The sequence below is a fragment of the Schistocerca gregaria genome, chromosome 8 (assembly GCF_023897955.1).
Source record: "Schistocerca gregaria isolate iqSchGreg1 chromosome 8, iqSchGreg1.2, whole genome shotgun sequence".
NCBI classification, from domain to species: Eukaryota; Metazoa; Arthropoda; class Insecta; order Orthoptera; family Acrididae; genus Schistocerca; species Schistocerca gregaria.
The window spans coordinates 319,805,177-319,826,803 of record NC_064927.1 but is presented as its reverse complement, the minus strand read 5'-3'; the positions used below and the strand labels follow the sequence as shown (position 1 = coordinate 319,826,803).

Sequence of the window (21,627 nt, the reverse complement as noted above, 5' to 3'; positions counted from 1 at the left end):
GTACAGGGATATGGCAGGCGGCCAAAATGGAGTCCTGGCTGCATCGTACGACACCGTGGCCAACACCTGTATGAAATCCAGGTGGACATGGGTGTTGCAGTGCATCATTCAGACCAGCTTCGGCCTCATGTGCTGGCAATGCCTGTTCCGGATGTGCTACACCACCTTCGACTCTACCTGATGCTCGGGATAATGGAATCTCTAATTACTCACAACTCAGTCCTCTCACCATCATATTGGTGCCAGCACAAGAACTGACGCCACCAGGAAACGTGCCCATTCAGGAACCAGATGACCATCATTTGTCGGAGCAACTCTACTCGCCTCCTCCTCCTATGGACGCGGACACATCGCCAAAGTCTCCTGTTGTAACAACCGGACTTGCCACAACGGGCGGGCAGATTGGTGCACTGGGCCCCAGCAGATTCGACCCCCACGTCTCCTGTCATCTTGACACGTTATCATCGGGGACACTTCCGTCCGTACGGGAAGCCTCCTCCTCAAGACTTTATGGCCAGTCAAACAACACCTATGGACAGGCCACCTCCATCAAGACCTGTGCAAAAACTTCAAAGGGGGGAAAAGTGTTGTGACTCGCCGATCTTTCAAAGTGCCGCCTTGCAGTCACGCGCATCCTCTACATGCAGTGCTGTCTGCCAGCCATGCAGCAGCAGCGCCACCTAAGCAGCCAGCCAACAGCCGCTAGACTCGGACTCAGTTATGATTTGACTGTTAAAGTGCACATTTTCAGTCTTTTGTCCTTCGATATTTGGTGTGATTTGATCCTCTATCCTTAACTTTCTACCAGTCTGTTCATTTACTATATGCCAGTGGGTCTTACATTTGTTGGAAGAGCACCTAATTGTTTTATCATTATGAGCTTTTAGCCCATGTGATAACTCTTCTGTATGTGGTTTTACAATTTTTATAGTATACCTTGAACTCTTTGGATTTGCCACTGTCCAGTTTGCTAAGTCTGTGCAGCAGCCTCATATTTTCTGGTGAAGTTTCTTGTTAGTGATAGACTTTGTTTCCTCCGGGAAATGGTGGTAGTCTTTGTTTTCTCTGGGAAAATGCAATTAAACTAATACAGAATTGGTAAGGCTTTTGTGGCTACTTGTTGACAAACTGCCTATTGGCTTCTGTCTTGGGTTCTTCGGCCGACATTCATGTAATGATTTTACCGATGTTTCGACAGCACGAGTGGCTGGCATTGTCAAACCTTCACCTTACATTGCCGGTGGTTAACTGGAGTTGAGCTTGTGGCTGCAGACTATATGTACCTGGCACACCCATGTCTGAGGGCTTCTCCGCGGTCATTTCCGGCAGGGTTCTCCTCTTGCTACCTGTGATGGTCATTCGCTGCAGTACGGGAAGCCAGTATCAGTTTACCTTAAGGCTTTCCTCTTTCTTTTTGAAGCTGTTCGCGTGTTTTTATATTTCTACAGCTTCTCTGAACAAGCACGTGTGATAGTGCTTCTCTACAGCCATAACTTCCGTGTCGGCGAATTGTATTACGTGGTTGGTCTCACTCAGTGTATGCTCTGCCACAGCCGATTTCTCCACTCCACCTGCCCCAGCCTACAATGTCGCTTATGTTCTTTGATCCTGGTGTTAATTGATCGTCCAGTCATTCTGACATAAAACTTTTCCGCATGTGCATGGTATATGGTACATTCCCAGCATTGCAAGTGGGTCCCTTTTCTCCTTTGCCGATCTAAGACACTCTTTGATCTTCCTCGTTGGCTTGAAAATCATCTTTACACCATGTTAGCACAACATATGGCCGATTCTGTCCTTCACTCTGGGAATATAGGGCAGAAAGGCTGTACCCGACATTTCTTTTTGTGATTCCTTACTTTGCAGAGTGTTTGACTCTGTTACACTTCTAATATAATATGTGGAGTACCCATTGCACCTCAGAACGCTTTCCAGGTGTTGCATTTCGTGTCTGAGGTGTTGTGGCTCACATATTCATTCTGCTTGCGTTACAAGCATATTAATCGTGCCTGTTTTCTGGCTCGTGACCTATTAGATCCGACAACATACTGAAAACTAAACACAGACCTGATGCAGCGTATCACATGGAATATGAGTCGATTAAGCAAGGCGTCTTCTCTGCCGGTGGACATACAGAGAAACCTACGTAACACAGAAGCCCTACCACCTCGGCTGTATGGATTACCCAAGATCCATAAGAACAACGTTCCACTGAGACCGATCGTTAGCGCTCCTGGATCACCGACATATAAACTGCAAAACGCTTGGCCTCTCTGCTCCAGCCACACGTGGGGAGGACCGACACGACACATACATTAAGGACTCAGGACATTACATTGAGAAGCTGAAGAAACTGAAACTTGCACCAAACGACATCCTGGTCAGCTTTGATGTTGTTTCTTTGTTTATGAAAATGCCACTCAGTGACACTCTGGAGAACATGGATTACATTTTCGCGCAAGACATCGCAAAGCGCTTCCATGCATCTCTCACCATGAGCTATTTCTACGAACAGGTGGAAGGCATCACCATGGGTAGTCCTCTTAGTCCCATAGTGGCCAACTTCTTCATGGAACAATTCGAAGCAGAGGCACTGGACTTGGCGACTTGCAAACCTAAGGTGTGGTATAGATACGTTGATGATACTTTCGTTGTCTAGAGCCATGGTGAAGAACAGCTTGCCGACTTCCTCAGACACTTGAACAGTCTCCATACAAACATAACATTTACCATGGAAGTAGAAAAGGACAAGAAACTGCCATTTCTAGATGTGCTGGTCACAAGGGATGGTGAAAATTTGGGACACAGCGTATATAGAAAACCGACACACATGGACCAATACCTGTGCAAACTATCAAACCACCACCTGAGCCAGAAAAGAGGCATGATTAATACGCTGGTTCGTGAGCAGGAGAAATATGCGAGCCGCAACACCTCAGACGCAAAATACAGCACCTGGAAAGTGTTCTGAGGAGCAATGGTTACTCTGCAAATTATATTAGAGGTGTAACAGAGCCAAACACTCGGCGAAGTAAGGAACCACAAAAAGAAATGTCGGGTACGGCCTATCTGCCATACATTCCCAGAGTGACGGACAGAATTGTCCGTATATTGCGCAGACATGGGGTACAGATGATTTTCAAACCAACGAGGAAGATCAAAGAGTGTCTTAGATTGGCAAAGGAGAAAAGGGACCCACTTGCAATATCGGGAATGTACTGTATACCATGCACATGCAGAAAAGTTTATGTCGGAATGACTAGACGATCAATTAATCAGGATCAAATAGCATAAGCGACATTGCAGGCTGGGGCAGTTGGAGAAATCGGCCGTGGCAGAGCACGCACTGAGTGAGACAGACTACGTAATAAAATTCGCCAACATGGAAGTTCTGGCTGTAGAGAAGCACTACCACACACGCTTGTTCAGAGAGCTTCAACAAGAAAGAGGAAAGCCTTAAGGTAAACGGATCCTGGCTTCCCGTACTGTAGCGAATGACTGTCGTAGGTAGTAAGAGTAGAACCACACCGGAAATGCCCACGGAGAAGCCCTCAGATGTTGGTACGCCAGGTATATATAGTCTGCGGTCATGAGCTCAGCTCCAGTTCACCACCGGCAATGGAAGGTGAAGCTTTGACAATGCCAGGCACTCATGCTGGCGAAACGTCAGTAAAATCATTAGATGAACGTTGTAACATTACAGGACATATTGGGACATATTGAAGTATTCGATACTGTAGACTTTTAGGGAATGTCGATACAGATATGCAAAATGTAAAGGGAAACTTTGGTGATGTTTAAATATTGTACTGTGTCAATATTAGGACATTTTGCACAGAAAGAACAATAATAGAATTAATGTAAATATATATTATTAGTGTTAGTAACCTATTTTCATTCAATTTTGTAATTATATTTCATTTTGTAAAAGAAAGACTCACTGTTTGCTGTAGCTCTGATTAATTGTATAAATTATCAGTTTTGAGCTAAATTATTTCGTATAATATGGACAAGATACTTTTAAAAACTCACCAGCTAAAGAGAAAGTCTGAAAATGAACGTTTAATGCACTCTTCTGGAACTTTCTATGGAGAAATTCTATATTATGATCGCAAAAATACGAAAACTTGTGAAAACTGTTTCATAACCTAATTTCGAAAGACGATTTGTATCAAGAAATATTGCTAAAAAGATTTATTTACGTTTTGAAACACGATTTAAATCATTTTACATATAAATAGTTGTTCTAAATCACTCAAGAAATATCCAGAATCAAATGTCAAGATATTTCTGGAAACATCGGTACAAATCTGGTGAAGGTTATCCAGAAGCTGGTAGAAAAATGTTATAAAATCTATTTGGAAATTATGCTTGTAAGAATTTATATGTACTGATCCTTTTACTTACTTCAATCTGTACTAAAATTCTGTAATGTCTAATTTAGTTTTAAGTCTTGAATTGCTATCGTATTGTAAACAAAACATTGTCAAAGACTCTCATTGTTTGGAAAGATATTAATACACCTAGGAGTTGTCAGTTGCCAGTTCGGATATGCAGTGCGGTTAGCTCTGAGAGTCAGTTGTTGAGTCTGTGAAGTCTGTCAGTTTTGTTTTGTAAATAAACGTCTGTAATGAAGAATTACTTGTTGTCGTCAATATGAACTCAAGACCTTTTGCACGAAGCAGACACCTCCTAATGCAACGTTTTAATTTGGTGTTGAGGAGCTGAAATGTTATAATTTGGTGCAGAAAGTCCTGGGACGTTATAATTTGGTTGAGGAAGCTGGGATGTTATAACGTCAGCTGAAGTATCTGAGACAGAAGCCAATAGGCAGTTTGTCATTAAAGTAATATTCAAATATCTGCAGAAAATTGTCATATTTTTCATTTGTAGTTGAAGAAGTAAATACACTTTGCCAGTCTTCTTTCTTTAAGCTCAGTACAAAGTTATTTATGTTACTCTCACTATAACTTCTACACGTACTAACTGTTTTTCCTGTTGGGAGTACATTGAGTGATGGATTAAAATATATTCTTAGTGCACTGTGATCTAAAAAATGAACAACTATAATTTTTACATTGCAATCAGTGTTAGTAGCAAACTGAGGAAGACAGCTCTTTAATCTCGTTGGACATATAACTTTCATATTTAAGTTGAATGACACCATCAAATTTACTAATTGTGACTTTTGAGCAGATTCTTCAAGGAAATAAATGTTAATATCACCACATATTATTATATTTTCTGAGTTATTCTGACATGCTTTTTTCTAGCAATACTAGTGCAAAGTTTCTGACGGAGACAGAAAAGTTACCGCTAGGTCATCTATACACACACATTATGTACATATTTAAGTCAGCAAGTACTTCCCCAACTATTTCAATATCTTTGTTTAAGGTATACAATTCATAGGGATGGAAAGGTTCATGGCTAATGCTATAAGTTTCACCACCTTTGTTATTTTTCCTTGAATAGTCGTGTACTAATATGAGGTTTTGAATATACTGATAAGGTAATTCTGAATCTTTTAGCCAGTGTTCACTAATACACTGTAAGTGCATGTCTGACAAAGGATTAGTATCAATCGTAAGAATTTCAAATTCACTTATTTTATTTCTCAATCCTTGTACATTGTGATAGTATAAGGTAAGGTTGTCACATTCTTCTATGTGAGGAAGATTTATGTCTGCTGTGTCCTGTTGCGAAAGAGATGACTTGACCATAAAAAATCTTGGTTTTTAGCTGACACTTTTTTATTTTTCTTGACAATCTTCTCAGAGATATTGAAATCATGCTGCTTGAAGAAATGTGACTCTCCAATGATGAATATGATGCACTGGGAGTATGTTGTGATCTCGCAGACTTTTCTTGTTGAGCTGTTGTTTGAATAGCGGTATCCAAATTTTAACTGTGTAATAATTCACCACCAGTTTCTTGTGTTTTTGTAGGTAAAGTTTTCCTATCTGCTTCTTCATTAATTGCAAGTGTATTTTTTGACACAGCTGTTTCTTTTTCTTCCAATAGTACAGTTTCACTAGGCACAGGTGCTTTTAGTGCAATTGGTGTTGTGGTGTTTTCATATAATTTGGACATTTCTGTTAATAATGCATTAGCAAGTACATGTTTTCCTTGGCGGTTTCTGTGCATTGTATGGCGAGTAAAGTAGCTTCTTTCTGCAGAGCTAATGTCTAAGAACTTGACATGTTTGGATGCTTTACAGATTTTTTGAAACTTTCTGTTTATGAAACTAATTTCAGTATTTACACATGAACTTTTTATTAAGTCATGTCTGTACAGAATGCTAACGATGATGATTTTTTGTTGTGAAATTCTTTCCAGTGTTTGTCACAATGCTCTGACTGCATTTTTTACTGATGTATATAAACATCATTAGCTCCAGCAATAACTACACAGACATCATTTGGGTGTAGGTTGCAGTCCTTAACTACACTACTGGCCATTAAAATTGCTACACCACAAAGATGACGTGCTGTAGACGTAAAATTTAACCAACAGGAAGAAGATGCTGTGATATGCAAATGATTAGCTTTTCAGAGCTTTCGCACAAGGTTGGCGTCGCTGGCAACACCTTCAACGTGCTGATGTGAGGAAAGTTTCCAACCAATTTCTCATACACAAACAGCAGTTGACCGGCGTTGCCTGGTGAAATGTTGTTTTGATGCCTCGTGTAAGGAGGAGAAATGCGTACCATCACGTTTCTGACTTTGATAAAGGTCGGATTGTAGCCTATCGCGATTGCGGTTTATCGTATCGCGACATTGCTGCTTGCATTCATCAAGATCCAATGACTGTTAGCAGAATATGGAAGCGGTGGGTTCAGGAGGGTAACACGGAATGCCTTGCTGGATCCCAACGGTCTCGAATTACTAGCAGTCGAGATGACAGGCATCTTATCCGCATCGCTGTAATGGATCGTGCAGCCACATCTTGATCCCTGAGTCAACAGATGGGGACGTTTGCAAGACAACAACCATCTGCACGAACAGTTCCACGATGTTGGCAGCAGCATGGACTATCAGCTCGGAGACCATGGCTGTGGTTACCCTTGACGCTGCATCACAGACAGGAGCACTTGCGATGGTGTACTCAGTGACGAACCTGGATGCATGAATGGCAAAACGTCATTTTTGTCACATCCATGTCTGGTGACATCGCGGTGAGTGCACATTGGAAGCGTGTATTCGTCATCGTCATACTGCGTATAACCTGGCATGATGGTGTGGGCTGCCATTGGTTACACGTCTTGGTCACCTCTTGTTCGCATTGACGGCACTTTGAACCGTAGACATTACATTTCATTCGATCCCTGTGAAACCCTACATTTCAGCATGTTGCAGGTCCTGTACGGACCTTTTTGCATACAGAAAATGTTCGACTGCTGCACTGGCCATCACATTCTCCAGATCTTTCACCAATTGAAAACGTCTAGCAGCCGAGCAACTGTCCCGTCACAATATGCCAGTCACTACTCTTGATGAACTGTGGTATCGTGTTGAAGCTGCATGGGCAGCTGTACCTGTACATGCCATCCAAGCACTGTTTGACTCAATGCCCAGGCATATCAAGGCCGTTTTTATTGCCAGAGGTGGTTGTTCTGTGTACTGATTTCTCAGGATCTATGCACCCAAATTGTGTGAAAATGTAATCACATGTCAGTTCTAGTATAATATATTCGCCCAATGAATACATGTTTATCATCTGCATTTCTTCTTAATGTAGCAATTTTAATGGCCATTGGTGTATTTCCTGGAGGGGAGCCCTGGGTTTTACCGTTCCTTTAACTAAAAATTCCAGTTGCTTACTCATAACAATATTGGCCAAATCTCACCTACGCCTATCAGAGAAAATTCAAATTTTTGGTTTTGTTGCCTCTTCTCTGAGTAACATGTCTTGTCTTTCTAGCTGTAAATTGAGTTTTAAACCATTTACTACACTTTTAATGCCTTTAGAGTTGCTCTGTACACTATTTGTTTGCTTCTGCACTTTCAGTGCCACACCTACATCACTTAAAATACTTAACCTGTTTTTGATTTGTGCAAGGAGTTGAAATGTCTTTCTCGTATTTGTAGCATATATTGAAGCACTTTGTCTAGCATAAACCGTTTCCATACAGATGTTGTAAATAGTACTTTGTTTGTTTTTCATACACGAAGAATTTATATTGGCACTCATTGTATTCATTTGTGATTCAATATCTTTAATATAGTTTTTAGCCATTAAGAGTTCTTCTGGCAGCACATCTGAGACAAATTCTTCAGTACCGGCATTATACTTCTTGATTGCACTGTCTTGTCCATTGCATTGAATGAAGCCACATTCACAAAACGTGTTTATAACTTGTATATTCTTCATGCACAATTACTGGATCTATAGGTGTGTGGAAGAGCACAAACTAAAACCCCTGTTAACACTATTTTGACAGTTTATGTACTTTAAATTGTATATAACAGGCTTTTCCACAGAACAGAATAAGTCACAACTGCAAAATACTAACGCAAATTCTTTACAGATATTTGGAAAAACTGGTAGAAGCTGAGCTTGGGAAAGAGCAGTTTGGATTCCATAGAAATTATGAAACACATGAAGCATAGAACTGTTGGAACACATGAGGCAATACTGACCCTATGAATTATCTTAGAAGATAGATTAAGGAAAGGCAAACCTATGTTTCTAGCATTTGTAGACTTAGAGAAAGATTTTGACAATGTTGACTGGAATAATCTCTTTGAAAATCTGAAGGTGGCAGGGGTAAAATACAGGGAGCAAAATGCTATTTATAATTTGTAGAGCAACCAAATGGGAGTTATAAGAGTTGAGGGGCATGAAAGGGAAGCAGTGGTTGGTAAGGGAGTGAGACAGGGTTGTAGCTTCTCCCTGATGTTATTCATTGTGTATATTGAGCAAGCAGTAAAGGAAACAAAAGAAAAATTTGGATTAGGAATTAAAATCCATGGAGAAGAAATAAAAATTTCGAGGTATGCCAATGACAGTGTAATTCTGTCGGAGACAGCAAAAGACCTGGAAGATCAGTTGAGTGGCATGGACAATTTCTTGAAAGGAGGATATAAGATGAACATCAACAAGAGCAAAATGAGTATAATGGAATGTAGTCGCATTAAATCAGGTGATGCTGCGGGAATTACATAAAGAAATGAGACATGTAAAGAAGTAAATGAGTTTTGCTGTTTGGGATGCAAATTGACTGATGATGGTTGAAGTAGAGAGGATATAAAATGTAGACTGTCAATGGCAAGGAAAGTGTTTCTGAAGAAGATAGTTGTTAACATTAAGTAAAGATTAAAGTGTCTGGAAATCTTTTCTGAAAGTACTTGTATGGAGTGTAGCCATGTATGGAAGTGAAACATGGACGATAAATAGATTCGACAGAAGAGAATAGAAGCTTTCGAAACGTGGTGCTACAGAAGAATGCTGAAGATCAGTTGTGTAGATCAGTAACTAATGAGGAGGTACTGAACAGAATTGGAGAGAACATCAGTTTGTCACACAGATTGACTAGAAGAAGGGATCATTTGGTGCGGCATGTTCTGAGGCATCAAGGGATCACCAATTTAGTATTGGAGGGCAAAATTCATAGAGGAAGTCCAAGAGGTGAATACACTAAGCAGATACAGAAGGATGTAGGTTGCAGGAGGTACTTGGAGATGAAGAAGCTTGCACAGGATAGAGTAGCATGGAGAGCTTTATCAAACCAGTCTCTGGACTGAAGACCACAACAACAACATGATTACCAATGAGCTGTCCATCATGGTGAATGGCCACTGCAGAACAGTGTCCAAGAGCAAAGTATACCACCCTGTGGCACAACATGCAGCTGAACATAACACATTTGATTTCAGTGGCAACCTGACTACCCGAGCAATCTGAACCCTTTCCTCTACCACCAGCTTGCTGAACAGTGTAGTTAGAATTTATACTTGCAACACATTGTCTGCTCCTGTAACTGTCCCCTCCTCAACGTACAGTAATATACTGTCCTCACACCCTCCACCCAACATTTTGCATCCCCTCTGTCCTATGATCTCTACTCCATTCTCGTCTCCCATACTGTTTATTTGCCATCCTCGTCCAAAATACCCACCCATCTTTCCCCACACCTCTCCTTTTATCCACACCTCCCTGCCCCACAACTTCCTGACACTATGGCTTTGGCATTCTAGTCCCTGCACCCTCCACCAGACAGCATTCATCTTCCTTTCGCCACCTGTACCCTTCCCCACCCTTTTCAAATTGCTGCATGCAACCCATGTGAAAGTTGCATTCTGGCCCAAGATGCTGGAGTTGGTGCTCACGTGTGCGTGAAGTGTGCTTGCTTTTGTGTATGAATGGTGTGTGATTATCTTTTGCTGATGAAGGCTGTGGCCAGAAGCTTTATGTAAATATCTTTTAATTGTGCCTATCTGCAACTTAACTTCTTTATGGTAAGTAGCAATTTGTCTTTTCCTACATTGTTAATGGTTATATCCAGATATTTGTACAAGTCGACTGATTCCACTTGTGACTCATTGACATTATTGTCATAGGGTACCATGTTTTTTTAATTGCAAAGCACACAATTTTACATTTGTGAACAGACATGCAAAAAACTAAGTTTTTAAGAATGAAATATGAAGACAGTGGAGATAGTATGTTTCAATTCCAGTGGTGTCCTCCATAGAGAATTTGTTTCCTGATAAAACATACTTGCTACTACATAATGATTTTGGTGTCGGGCCTTTTAACCCCTCATGATATTTCTTGTTCTTCTCCCCCCCCCCCCCCCCCCCCCCTACTCCCCACCCCTGCACTCCTCCTACTACCATCATTGCACAATAATGCCCCAAACCATTTGACTGCAGAGAATCATCAGTTCTTCACTGATACACAGTTGTTAATGTTATACTATTCACCATATTCACCACATTCATAACTGTTGGTCTATTTTCTGTTCCCAAAACTGAAAATACAACTTACGGGTTCAAAATTTGTCTCAATTTAGGAAATCCAGAATGCTGTGACCCACAAACTTAAATCATCCTGGAAACAATCCCCCAGCTGTGGCTAGGACATGTCTTTATGATACCTTTTCTTTTTGGAGTGCCAGTCCCGCAAGGTTTGCTGGAGACCAGTGTAGTTAGCAATGTAAGAGATGAGTTACTGCTGGTAATAAAGTTGTGAGGGTGCGTCTTGAGTTGTGCTTGCATAACTCAATCAGTAAGGCACTTGCCCGCAAAAGGCAGAGGTCCCAGGTTTGTGTCCTGGTCCAGCACGCAGTTTTAATGTGCCAGGACGTTTTAAAAGCTAATCAATTGTGGAGAAACGCTTTTCTGTGACCATAAGGAGTTTGTAAGCTCATAATGACAAGGAGGCCATGTGAACTTCTCCTCATGATTGTATCATATGGACAAGGTGTGTAGGCAATGACTAGGACTAGTTTAAAAATTGTAGGTCTGTTGTATGCCTGGCATGGTTGCTAGCATTGAAAGAGTGTGCAGCTAAGCAAAGAAACAGTTTCGTATGTGCGAGGTCCATGAATTGAATCTAACTACCGGCACTGGTTTTTTAATTCCCACATTATGCTGCCAGTGTGCAGTATTAAAGAAATCCCTCCTAAATGTACTCCGCTGGTGCAGCCTTGCAACATTTATTTTTATACTGGGAAGCAAAGGCATTATGACCACTGCCGACTGTGACATTTGATGCCTCGTGGTGGCATTGTGGGAATGTGACGTGGTAACAAAAATATGTAAGCTGAGCAGACATAGATGGGGGTCACCCTAATGAAGATATGTGCAACAAATGGGGAAATCCATTGAGATAAGTGACTTTGACAAAGGGCAGATTATTATTATGCAGAGCCCATGAACGAGTATCTTGAAAACAGCATAGCTGGCCAAATGTTCGTGTGCTACAGTTGTGAGCATCGACGGGAGGAGGTAGAAGCACAGTGGAACTACCACTATCAGCTAAATGATGGGACGTCCATGACTCTTTACAAAATTTGTGGTTTGGAGGCTTGTCTGCTATGTAAAGTAGGATAAATGGTGAACTGTGGCATCTGTACCAAAAGAGCAAAATCCTGGTGCATGCACACGTGTTTCGGAGCACAAAGTTCATTGTACATTGTTGAATTTGGACTTCCACAGCTGTCCACCTCTACATGTTCACATGCTGACCCAATGACATGTCAGTTATGATTGCAGTGGGCATGAGACTATTGGGATTCAACCATTGATCAATGAAAACGTTTTGGCCCTTTGGGTGACTCACACTTTTGCTACGCTAGGTTGATAGTCATCTCCATCAACTCCGTCACTGAGGTGAATGGTGGCTTCAAATATCCACCATGCCATGGATACAGGCTGGTGGGAGCAGTATTCTGCTATGGGGGGCAATCTCCTGCAATTGCATGGGACCAGTACTAGTAATTGAAGACACACTGACAACTGCGAACCACTTGCATCCCTTCGTACCTGTTTCCCTTTGTTTTGAAACACACACATTGGAAAGTCATGCATGTACAACCAATATCATCCTGATTCATGCAGTGCTCTGTCGATTACATATTACATGAGTTCTTGTCACAAATGTAAATATGAAAATAAAAATGAAATGACTATAATGATTTGATTGGAAGTTTTCATGTATCCAAAAACATCTGATCAGCTTACAAAAAAGTTTATTCTCAATTTTATGGGATAAATATTATGTAAATAATAAAGGGATCTTTAAATGCCGATAACTACACAGCCATAATAAATCTGTTGTTAGAATTACATGTGAATGGAAAGAAGTACCAGCAGCGAGATTCAGTCCAGAGACCTCATCTTATGAAACTACAAGCTTACTCGCTTGGCTGCGGTCTGTTTCATTATTTGTGACCGTATAGAGTACATGCCCAAAAGTTTCAAACATGATCTTCTCAAAAACAGTTGAGAGTTGTCTCTTCCTGTTTACGTATGTTGAAGTCCTAGTCATTGTCTACACAGCCTGTCAGTATGATTCAAATTGGTGATGGGAAGTTCGTACGGTCTCCATGTCAGCACTGTAGCACTTTGTATGTATCCTATCTTCAGCAAATAAGTAGTACCTTTGGTTTTGACTTTGTTAAAGCCTTAGTCTGAAAAATTGCAGACCACAATGGGTACATAAAAATTAGTACATATTTGAAACTTTGGACAGACCAGTGTACAGAAGCATTTACCTGCATGTTTTAGCTGATTTGTCCTCTATTGCATGTTCAATAATTCATTGAGTTTGTGCTGTTATGAAAGTGAAATTTTTAGTGTATGTGGAAAAGTCAAGCAACCACCATGAGACTTGGTGATGGTGTTACTTGTTCTGTATGTATTCATCCTTCAATGTGACACATTTTTCCAACAAAGGGTGACTTGACAGAGCCCACCATGGTAATAGAAAATTGCTTCTCAGCTGTTCAGGAAACTTTCCACCTCAATAGACATCTCGTCACCCGGCAAATGCCTACTATGCAATGGTTTCTTCATCAGAAGAAAGAAATAGTAGTAATTGGTTATGCAAAATCTGATAGCCCAGAGAAGCAGCATGTGTGACTGTATCCTGTGCAAAATGAACTAGATTGTTGTGGAGCAAAACCACACTCTTGAATAGCTTTCCATGACATCCTTTTCAATACCCTCCTAAGCTTGTCTGAAGATTTCTGCAGTATTTAACTGTGACAGTTTGCCTCTTATGAGCATATTCAGTTAGCAGCCCACCATGGCAGTCCAAGAAACACTCAGCATCATTGTTCTGATGGTTCATTGTTGCTGTACACTTCTGCTGACTTGGCATAGCTTGTTGCAGCACATTTCCCCTCAATAAACCATTTTATCAAAGGGTTGTGCCATTTAGTTTTGGCTCGTCTAGCAATTTGCTATGGTACTGTGGTGTGTGTGTGTGTGTGTGTGTGTGTGTGTGTGTGTGTGTGTGTGTGTGTGTTTTTGGGGTTTCAATGTATACTGACAGTTGCAGAAATTTACTTACTATAAAAAATAATTGTATAACTTTATTTCTCTAGGTGATAATTAAATCTTTGACTACTCCTCAGATGTCTGACAAACACATTTCTCTTCTCAGTGGCTTGAAATTACACTGTAATTTAAGTGACTTTTAATTAGTTATTGCAAATACCCTATTGTAAGGAGGGTTCATAAAAAGTTTGTGGTACACTATAAAAGTTTAATTTAGACTGTTTACAACATATCTTACATCAAATTGAAGGTAAACTAACATATTTTTTTTTTTTACAATATGTGCACTTTTATTTAAATGGCTTACATTCAGCCTTATCCAATTGTTCCCACACTTTGGTTAACAAATCCTGAGTAAGCAATAGAAATAGCTGTAGCCTTTTCAGTTCTGTGTTTCAATGCTGGCAAGTCATTAGATAGTGGCGGAATGTAGATACAATCTTTTATAAAGCCAGAAAGGAAAAAATCACATGGCAGGAGCTCAGGTGAATATGGGAGCCAGCAGAAAAGAGGCCTGTTGCATTGACCATTATGACCAATCCAACGGTCATGGTCTTCAATGTTCAACCACTCTTATACAAAGTGTTGCAAATGGGAAGGTGCTCCATTTTGTTGCCAAATAAAGTTTTCACATACTCCTTCTAATTAAGAAAAGAGCGATTCTTGTTACATATCCAGATTAGGCCACCCTGTTACGGCAGTTTTGTTTCTGAAAAATATAATCCTTACACATGATGTCAGGACGCAGCACAAAAAATAATTAATTTTGGGAACCTCTTTGATATTGTACAAGTTCATGAGGATGCTCTGACTGTCAGATATTAAGACTGTGAGTATTTATTTACCTTCCCACTTAGATGGAAAGTTACCTCATAGCTGAACACCACATGATCAAGGAAGTCACCTTTCCAGTGCAACACTTCACTTACAAAGTTACAATATACACCACAGTCATCAGGCTTTACAGCATGTACTGACTATAACTGGTACAGACACATGTGTAAATGATTTCTTAGACCTTTCCGTGCTGTTGTCTTTGGCAACTGAAGTTCAAGAATTGCTTTCCATACAGGCTATACCATTACTGGATGATTTTGCCACATGGGGCATCACAGATAAACAAAATGCACATGGAACTAAAGTTACAGATTCACTCCTAGCTAACTGCAGAACACAAAATGCTTTACACTCAGGAGTCACCATTTTGTGTATTTGGCATTTGTGGCACTGCAAGCAGGAAAATGACTTAGCGGTACTCGCACATGCGCTTATCTAAAAGTGTTTTAGTTACTCTCTAACAGTGACCTTGTATCAACACTCTACAATACTCACAGTAAATACTGTTGAAATGTATATCTCAGTCATTCATTTATGGATACCCTGCGTATGTTTGTGAACTTTTTGGTGCTTAAAACAATTCATTGAAATTATGATATTGTCAGCCAATTGTAGAGTTCAGAAACTGGACATCATGATAAAGATCATGAAAGGTGTTTGGGTATCATTTGTTCATAGTATTTTTAGTGCTTTGGAGTCCAAAGTTGTAACAGGAAATTAGAAAGATACTTTTTTCTTAATTCTTTCAGGTATGGCCGTATCTTTTGGGACACTATGAATTTGGTAGTACAGAGGAGACACGTAATGAGCTGGACCGTCATACACGTCAGATGTATGAAACAACAATGTCAGAGTGGCTAGCAGTTGAAGCTATTGTGCGACAACGTGACAAGGAAGCTATGGCAGCCAATCTGGCAAAATTGTCTTCAGAGAGCACAAGTGCTGATGCACCACCACCTACACCAGCCATCAACAAAGAACTTAGCAATGATGTAAGTACGTGATCAGACTTTCTGATTTGAGCTACATGTTTTATGTTCATATAAGTGTTTGTAAGATTACATTACGGAAAAATGAGACTTTTAAGTTTTAATATTGCAAATAAACTTGTGTGTGTGTGTGTGGGGGGGGGGGGGGGGGGGGGGAGGTGGGGGTGTTGAATAGTGTTTATTTTGGGAGTGTACTGTATTGCTTGGAGACCTTATCACACTATGGCTAAAGAGAATTTATGCATAATTAATTAAGGCACCAGGGAAGTGATGGGAAAGATTTTATTTCAGATAGACTCAGGGCCAAGACACCCTGTCCCCATACCTTCACAATCTCAACACCTTCTCTTCCATCTACATCACTTTATCTTCCTTACTCCAGCATACTACCTTCCTGGATGTTGAGATCCTCCACTCTGATGGCTCCATCCACACCTCTGTCCACATTAAATCCACCAACAACCAACAGTACCGGTATTACAACAGCTACCATCTCTTCCACACCAAAAAATCCTTCCCATACAGCCTGACCAATAAGAACTTCCTTGCTCAGTATGCTGAACGTCTCAGAAGGCTTTCACAGACAGGCAATATCCCCCCAGACTTAAATAGATTTCCTGTGCCATATCCCCACACACCCCCAATCCTTCCATCACCACCAAGAACCAACTACCAAGGAGCCCCCTGTCACCCAATGCCACCCTGGGTTGGCAGAGGTGAATACAACCTTCATCAGGGCTCTGATTATTTGTTGTCGTGGCCTGAAATGAGGGCCATCTACCCGATATACTCCCTACCCCACCTAAAGTGATGTTCCATCACCCACCTGGCCTCAACAACACCCTAGTCCATCCCTCTCCCACTCCCAGTTCCAACCCCTTTCCCAAAGGATCATATCCCTGTGGAAGATCCAGTGCAAAGACCTGCCCAACCCACCTATCCAGCACTTCCTGTTTCAATCCTGTCATAGCCTTAACCTACCCCATCAGAGTCAGGGCCACCTGTGAAAGCAGCCATATCATATACCAGCTCTGCTGCAATCATTGCACAACTTTTTTATATCGGTATGACTACCAACCTGCTGTCCACCAGCATGGATGGCCACTGCCAAACTGTGGCAAAGAGCAAAATAGGCCACTCTGTGGCACAACATATTGCTGAACATAACATGCTTGATTTCAATGGCTGCTTCACAACGAATGCCATCCAGTTCTTCCCTTCCACCACTAGCTTTTTGGTACTGCAGGTGGGAGCTCAATGTGTAGAAGTTTTTTCATTGCACGTGTCTGCAACTCAACATTGCATCTTTACAGTGAGTAGTGATCTATCCTTTTCATAATATTGCTGACATTCCAACCTGAACTTTGTTGGGTTCACTTTTCTATCAGAATAAACTTTTCTAAAAAAAATTACATATCAATTAAATAATTTGATTTTTCAATTGCAGTGAAAGGAGTGCATTATTTTTTACATGTTTGCAGATATTAATGGATTCCAGTGTAAACTTGTGTTGCTTAAATTGCAACTAAACAAGAAAAAATTGTTTCATTTCTTGGGCTTCTGTGAATTGAAGCAAGAATAAAAGGAAGTAAAATTTTTAAGATTCACTTCCATTATTGATGAAGTCTTCAATGTCTTTCATAGTCACTTTAAAGATTTTAAATCTCTAGAGCCTGAAATTATTTTCTTTAATAATCTAAAGAAAGTCAGTGTTTTATAAGTTTCAGAAGTAATCTTCAAGAATGGATATGCAGTTTACAAAATGATCTGTTCGTGCTATCCAGAAAAGGAACAGATGATGCAATTTTTGAAGTTACGCCAAAGATGGGGCCCAAAACTCGCAGAATTTCTTTGCTCTTAAAATAAAATCTCTTTTTGGATCAACAAACATTTGTGAAAGTACAATTTTTTTTTTTCAGTGGACTACTTTACTCCTGCTCAGTGCTATGTACTAACTAATGGGTCATTGGAACATCAGCTTTGTTTCACTACGAAACAAACTGAAATCAATATTTTAGAGCTAATCAAGACCAAGTTAGATAAATCCAACCTAAATATTTAAATTTCTTACTAGTATTAGTATGGGAGTTTGAGACAAATCCACACATATTATAAAAGTGTATGTATGTGTGTATGTATGTATGTATGTATGTATGTATGTTCTACATCTCCTGTAAACCACTGGATCAATTTCAGCCACACTTGGTACACACTTACTACCTGCAAAAAATCACTCTGGGGGTAACAACCACCTACCTTCCAAAGGCTTGGCGTTGTAAGTGAAAAAGCACTGAAGCCCATGATGTGCGAATATACTTACTTTAGTTATCCAGTATTTGAGATTGAGAGCACTTAGTGACTTGCAACAGACTTCAGAAGCCTTTACGAAACTTTTTCTCACTGAAAATCCCCACAAAACGATGAAAGGATAAAAGTTTATCATTTACTACATTTTCACTGTTCATGCAGTAAAACTGTCACTTGAAGCAAGATGTTTTAATTTATTACTTGCTTACTACTAACTGTATTTGTGACACATTTTGTCAACAGTATTCACTTGTACCACTGAATTTACCAGCAAAATTTATCACAGTATAACACACTGTCCAGAAGACGTCAAATACTGAGACGAGTCAAAAAGTGCAGCATCGTGTATGATATTTTAATTTATTACTTCTTTATTAGTAGCTCTATTCACATCACATTTCACAAACAGTATCCATATATGCCATTGAATGCACCTTCAAAAACAAGTTGTTGTAAGACACACACTACAGAAATTATGACCTCATAGATGTGGAGCTGTGTGAAAATGGAACTGCCACATTTGCTAGAGGTACATGTGAAATATGTGTACAGATATGTGTGAAATATGTTACATATGTGTGAAATGTGTTTGACATGTGCATATCCTAAGCTGCTGGAACAATTTCATCCAAATTCAGTACACATATTAGTTATGATCTGAAAAGAAATACTGTGGAATTAAGAAGCACCAGACCCTTGTTTGGGTGAGGGGAGAAGGAGGAGATGGACAGAGAGAGGGGAGAGAAGCAGATGGATAGAGGGGGTGGAATAGATGGACAGAAAGAGAGGATGGAGGAGGTGGACAGGAGAGGTGGTGAAGGAGGAGATGGACGGAGAGAGGGTGGAGGGAGGAGATGGACTAAGAGAAGATTGGAATAAATTCATACCCAGGTAATGTCACGTACTACGCTTGTAAAGAAATAAAATTCGGAGCTGTAATTGTTTACATCTTATGCCATTTATGTATGTTGAATAAGGAGGGCTCACAATGCACAACTACTGCATCATTCCTGCAATTGGCTATTGTGGCTGTGATGAGCTGTGACAGTATGATGTAAGTCAAGTTGGAGGGAGAAACAATTGCTAGAGGAGAATGACTTGCAAGCCACACTTTGCCAGGCTTCCTTTATGCTTTTACAAATTAGCTCCATCAGCCTTACCTTCACAACCCTATTAAAGTGCAGGGCATGCTCAGTGGTACCCCGTCTTGCGACACTCCCAAGCAGACTGGCTCCATTGCAGTGTGCACCCGATCAGAAGTTGTCAGCTCCATTAGCTCGCCATATGGCTCTGTCGAGGTGAGTCTGATTGTGGGACTGGAAAAGCTCAACTGTGTGCATATTTGTGTCACTAATGAAGGAGACTATCTGTTTCAGGTCATGGCCTATGTCACATGCCCTGTTCCTGGCTGAGCAGTTCTCAGCCCACTATTAGTATCTGATCATCTTTAGCTAAATTCATACATAAAACCCCAAAGCCTTCTGTCACCTGATTTGAGCCCTTTATTCAGCTTAAAAAAGTGAATGACCAAATAGTCTGGGCCTAACTTCTCCTGGAACTGGGATCCTACACTTTTGGCTTGATTATTATGCAGCAGCAGTGTTTTCTTCTTCCTAACATTAGCAATGTTCCTGGTTTACTTGATCATGGAAAATATCTGCTATGGATTTCAAGTTTTGAGTCCTGTACATAGCACAAATTTTCAGTTGTCACTTTAGATGCAAGGAAAATAGTTTGGTAAAAATAAAAGGAGGAGTGACATAATGCAGAGTACCCACACAAGTCTACAAGATATTTAGGTTAGAAGCCAGAAGCTGCAGTTTCATTGTAAAGGGATGCTATTTTCAGTTTTGATTTATCATAAAGATTCCTTTCCAATTTCAGGTGTTTGAAGACAATATTAGTGATGGTGCAGACATAAGTTATGGTGCACAATTAGAGGAACAGCAGAATGAACATAATCATCTGGAAGAAAAGTTTGCTGCTCAGTGCGCAGGTAACATGCATAAATGGTATATAGCTCTCTGTAAATATATTAATACAACACTGATATATTTAGGTGGAGCTGCATTTATAAAAAATTTCAAACAGAGCTTAATTGAAGCATATATCAATTTGAATATTGGGTATTATTATGTAACTGGATAGTTAAAAAAAAATCTACTCTCCAAGTGGTGGCAGACTGTTGTGATTGGCAAGCTTTCAGACCCTTGTTGGAGACTGTGTAGGATGAGATTTGAAAACCTGAGAGCTTAAAGGTGGAAGACAGGATAATATGCTAGACAGAGATTACTACTAAAGCATCGTGTACGAGCTAATAAGAGTGAGTAAGCTAAGTGCATTATACATAACGGAAGTGGGAGGGGGGTGAAAAATAGACTGGAAAGACAATGAAAAATGTAGAAAACTAAAAATGAGTGAAGCAAAGGGTAGTTACAGTGAAGAAAAGCTGAGACAGAAGTAGTTAACGTAAATTAAGGCAAGGTGGGTGGCGAGAACCAAGGACATGTTGCAGTGCTAGTTCCCACCTGCGGAGTGCTGAGAAATGTTGTCTGGGGGAAGAATCCAGATGATGCGTTTGGTGAAACAGGCACTGAGGTCACAAATGTCATGTTGTAGAGCATGCTGTGCAACAGGATATGGTGAGTTGCCAGTATATATCCTCTGCCAATGCCCATTCATCCTAATTTATAATTTGGTGGTAGTCATGCTGGTGTAGAAGGCTGAAGAATGTCTATATAATAGCTGGTATATGATATGTCACCCCTCACAGGTGGCTCTCCCTTTCATAGTATATGTTTTGCGGTTACAGGGCCATTATAGGTGGTGGTAGGAGGGTGCATAGGGTATGGCAAGTCTTGCAGCAGGGACAGTCACATGGGTAGCAGCCATAAGGTAAGGTGCAGAAGATGCATAGATTCTGACAAGCATATTGCAGAGATTGGGAAGATGACAAAAAGGTTTTCTAGGTGTGGTGGGCAAAATCTCAGACAGAATGGATCTCATTTCAGGGCATGATTTTAGGAAATCGTGGGCCTGTCGAAGTATAATTAATCCATTCCAGACCAGGATAATACTGAGTTACCAAGGGTGTACTCCAAAGGTGTTTAGTGGAGGGATCAGCAGTACCAGAATTGGATGTGATGGCCCAGGAAGTCTTCTTCTTAACTAGGCTGGTGGGGTAATTACATGCAGTGAAGGCTGAGGTGAGAATGCTGGTGTATTGCTATAAAGAGCCTGCATTCGAACAAATACGTTTGCCTAGGATGGTAAGGCTGTATGGGAGGGAATGTTTGACATGGAAAGGATGACAACTGTCAAAATGTACGTATTGTTCTTTGTTGGTAGGTTTAATGTGGACAGAAGTGCATAGCTGGTCTTCGGTGAGGACAAGATCAACATCAAGGAAACCTATGACGTCCTTCCTACTCACATTAATCAACTTTATACTTACCAACAACTACTTCGCCTTTGATGGGCAGACA

The 21,627-nt window shown here is 40.5% G+C and overlaps 1 protein-coding gene across 7 annotated transcripts in view; it reads left to right on the top strand.

The window, feature by feature from the left end:
* The window catches only part of LOC126284259 (small G protein signaling modulator 1-like), a 263,420-nt gene that overhangs the window by 132,718 nt on the left and 109,075 nt on the right, over nucleotides 1-21,627 (top strand). For all 7 annotated transcript variants that reach the window (XM_049983066.1, XM_049983065.1, XM_049983060.1 and 4 more), the window contains 2 exons: nucleotides 15,596-15,838; nucleotides 20,027-20,138. In XM_049983066.1, coding sequence (XP_049839023.1) covers nucleotides 15,596-15,838; nucleotides 20,027-20,138 — 355 coding nt within the window. The remainder of the gene's footprint in view (nucleotides 1-15,595; nucleotides 15,839-20,026; nucleotides 20,139-21,627) is intronic.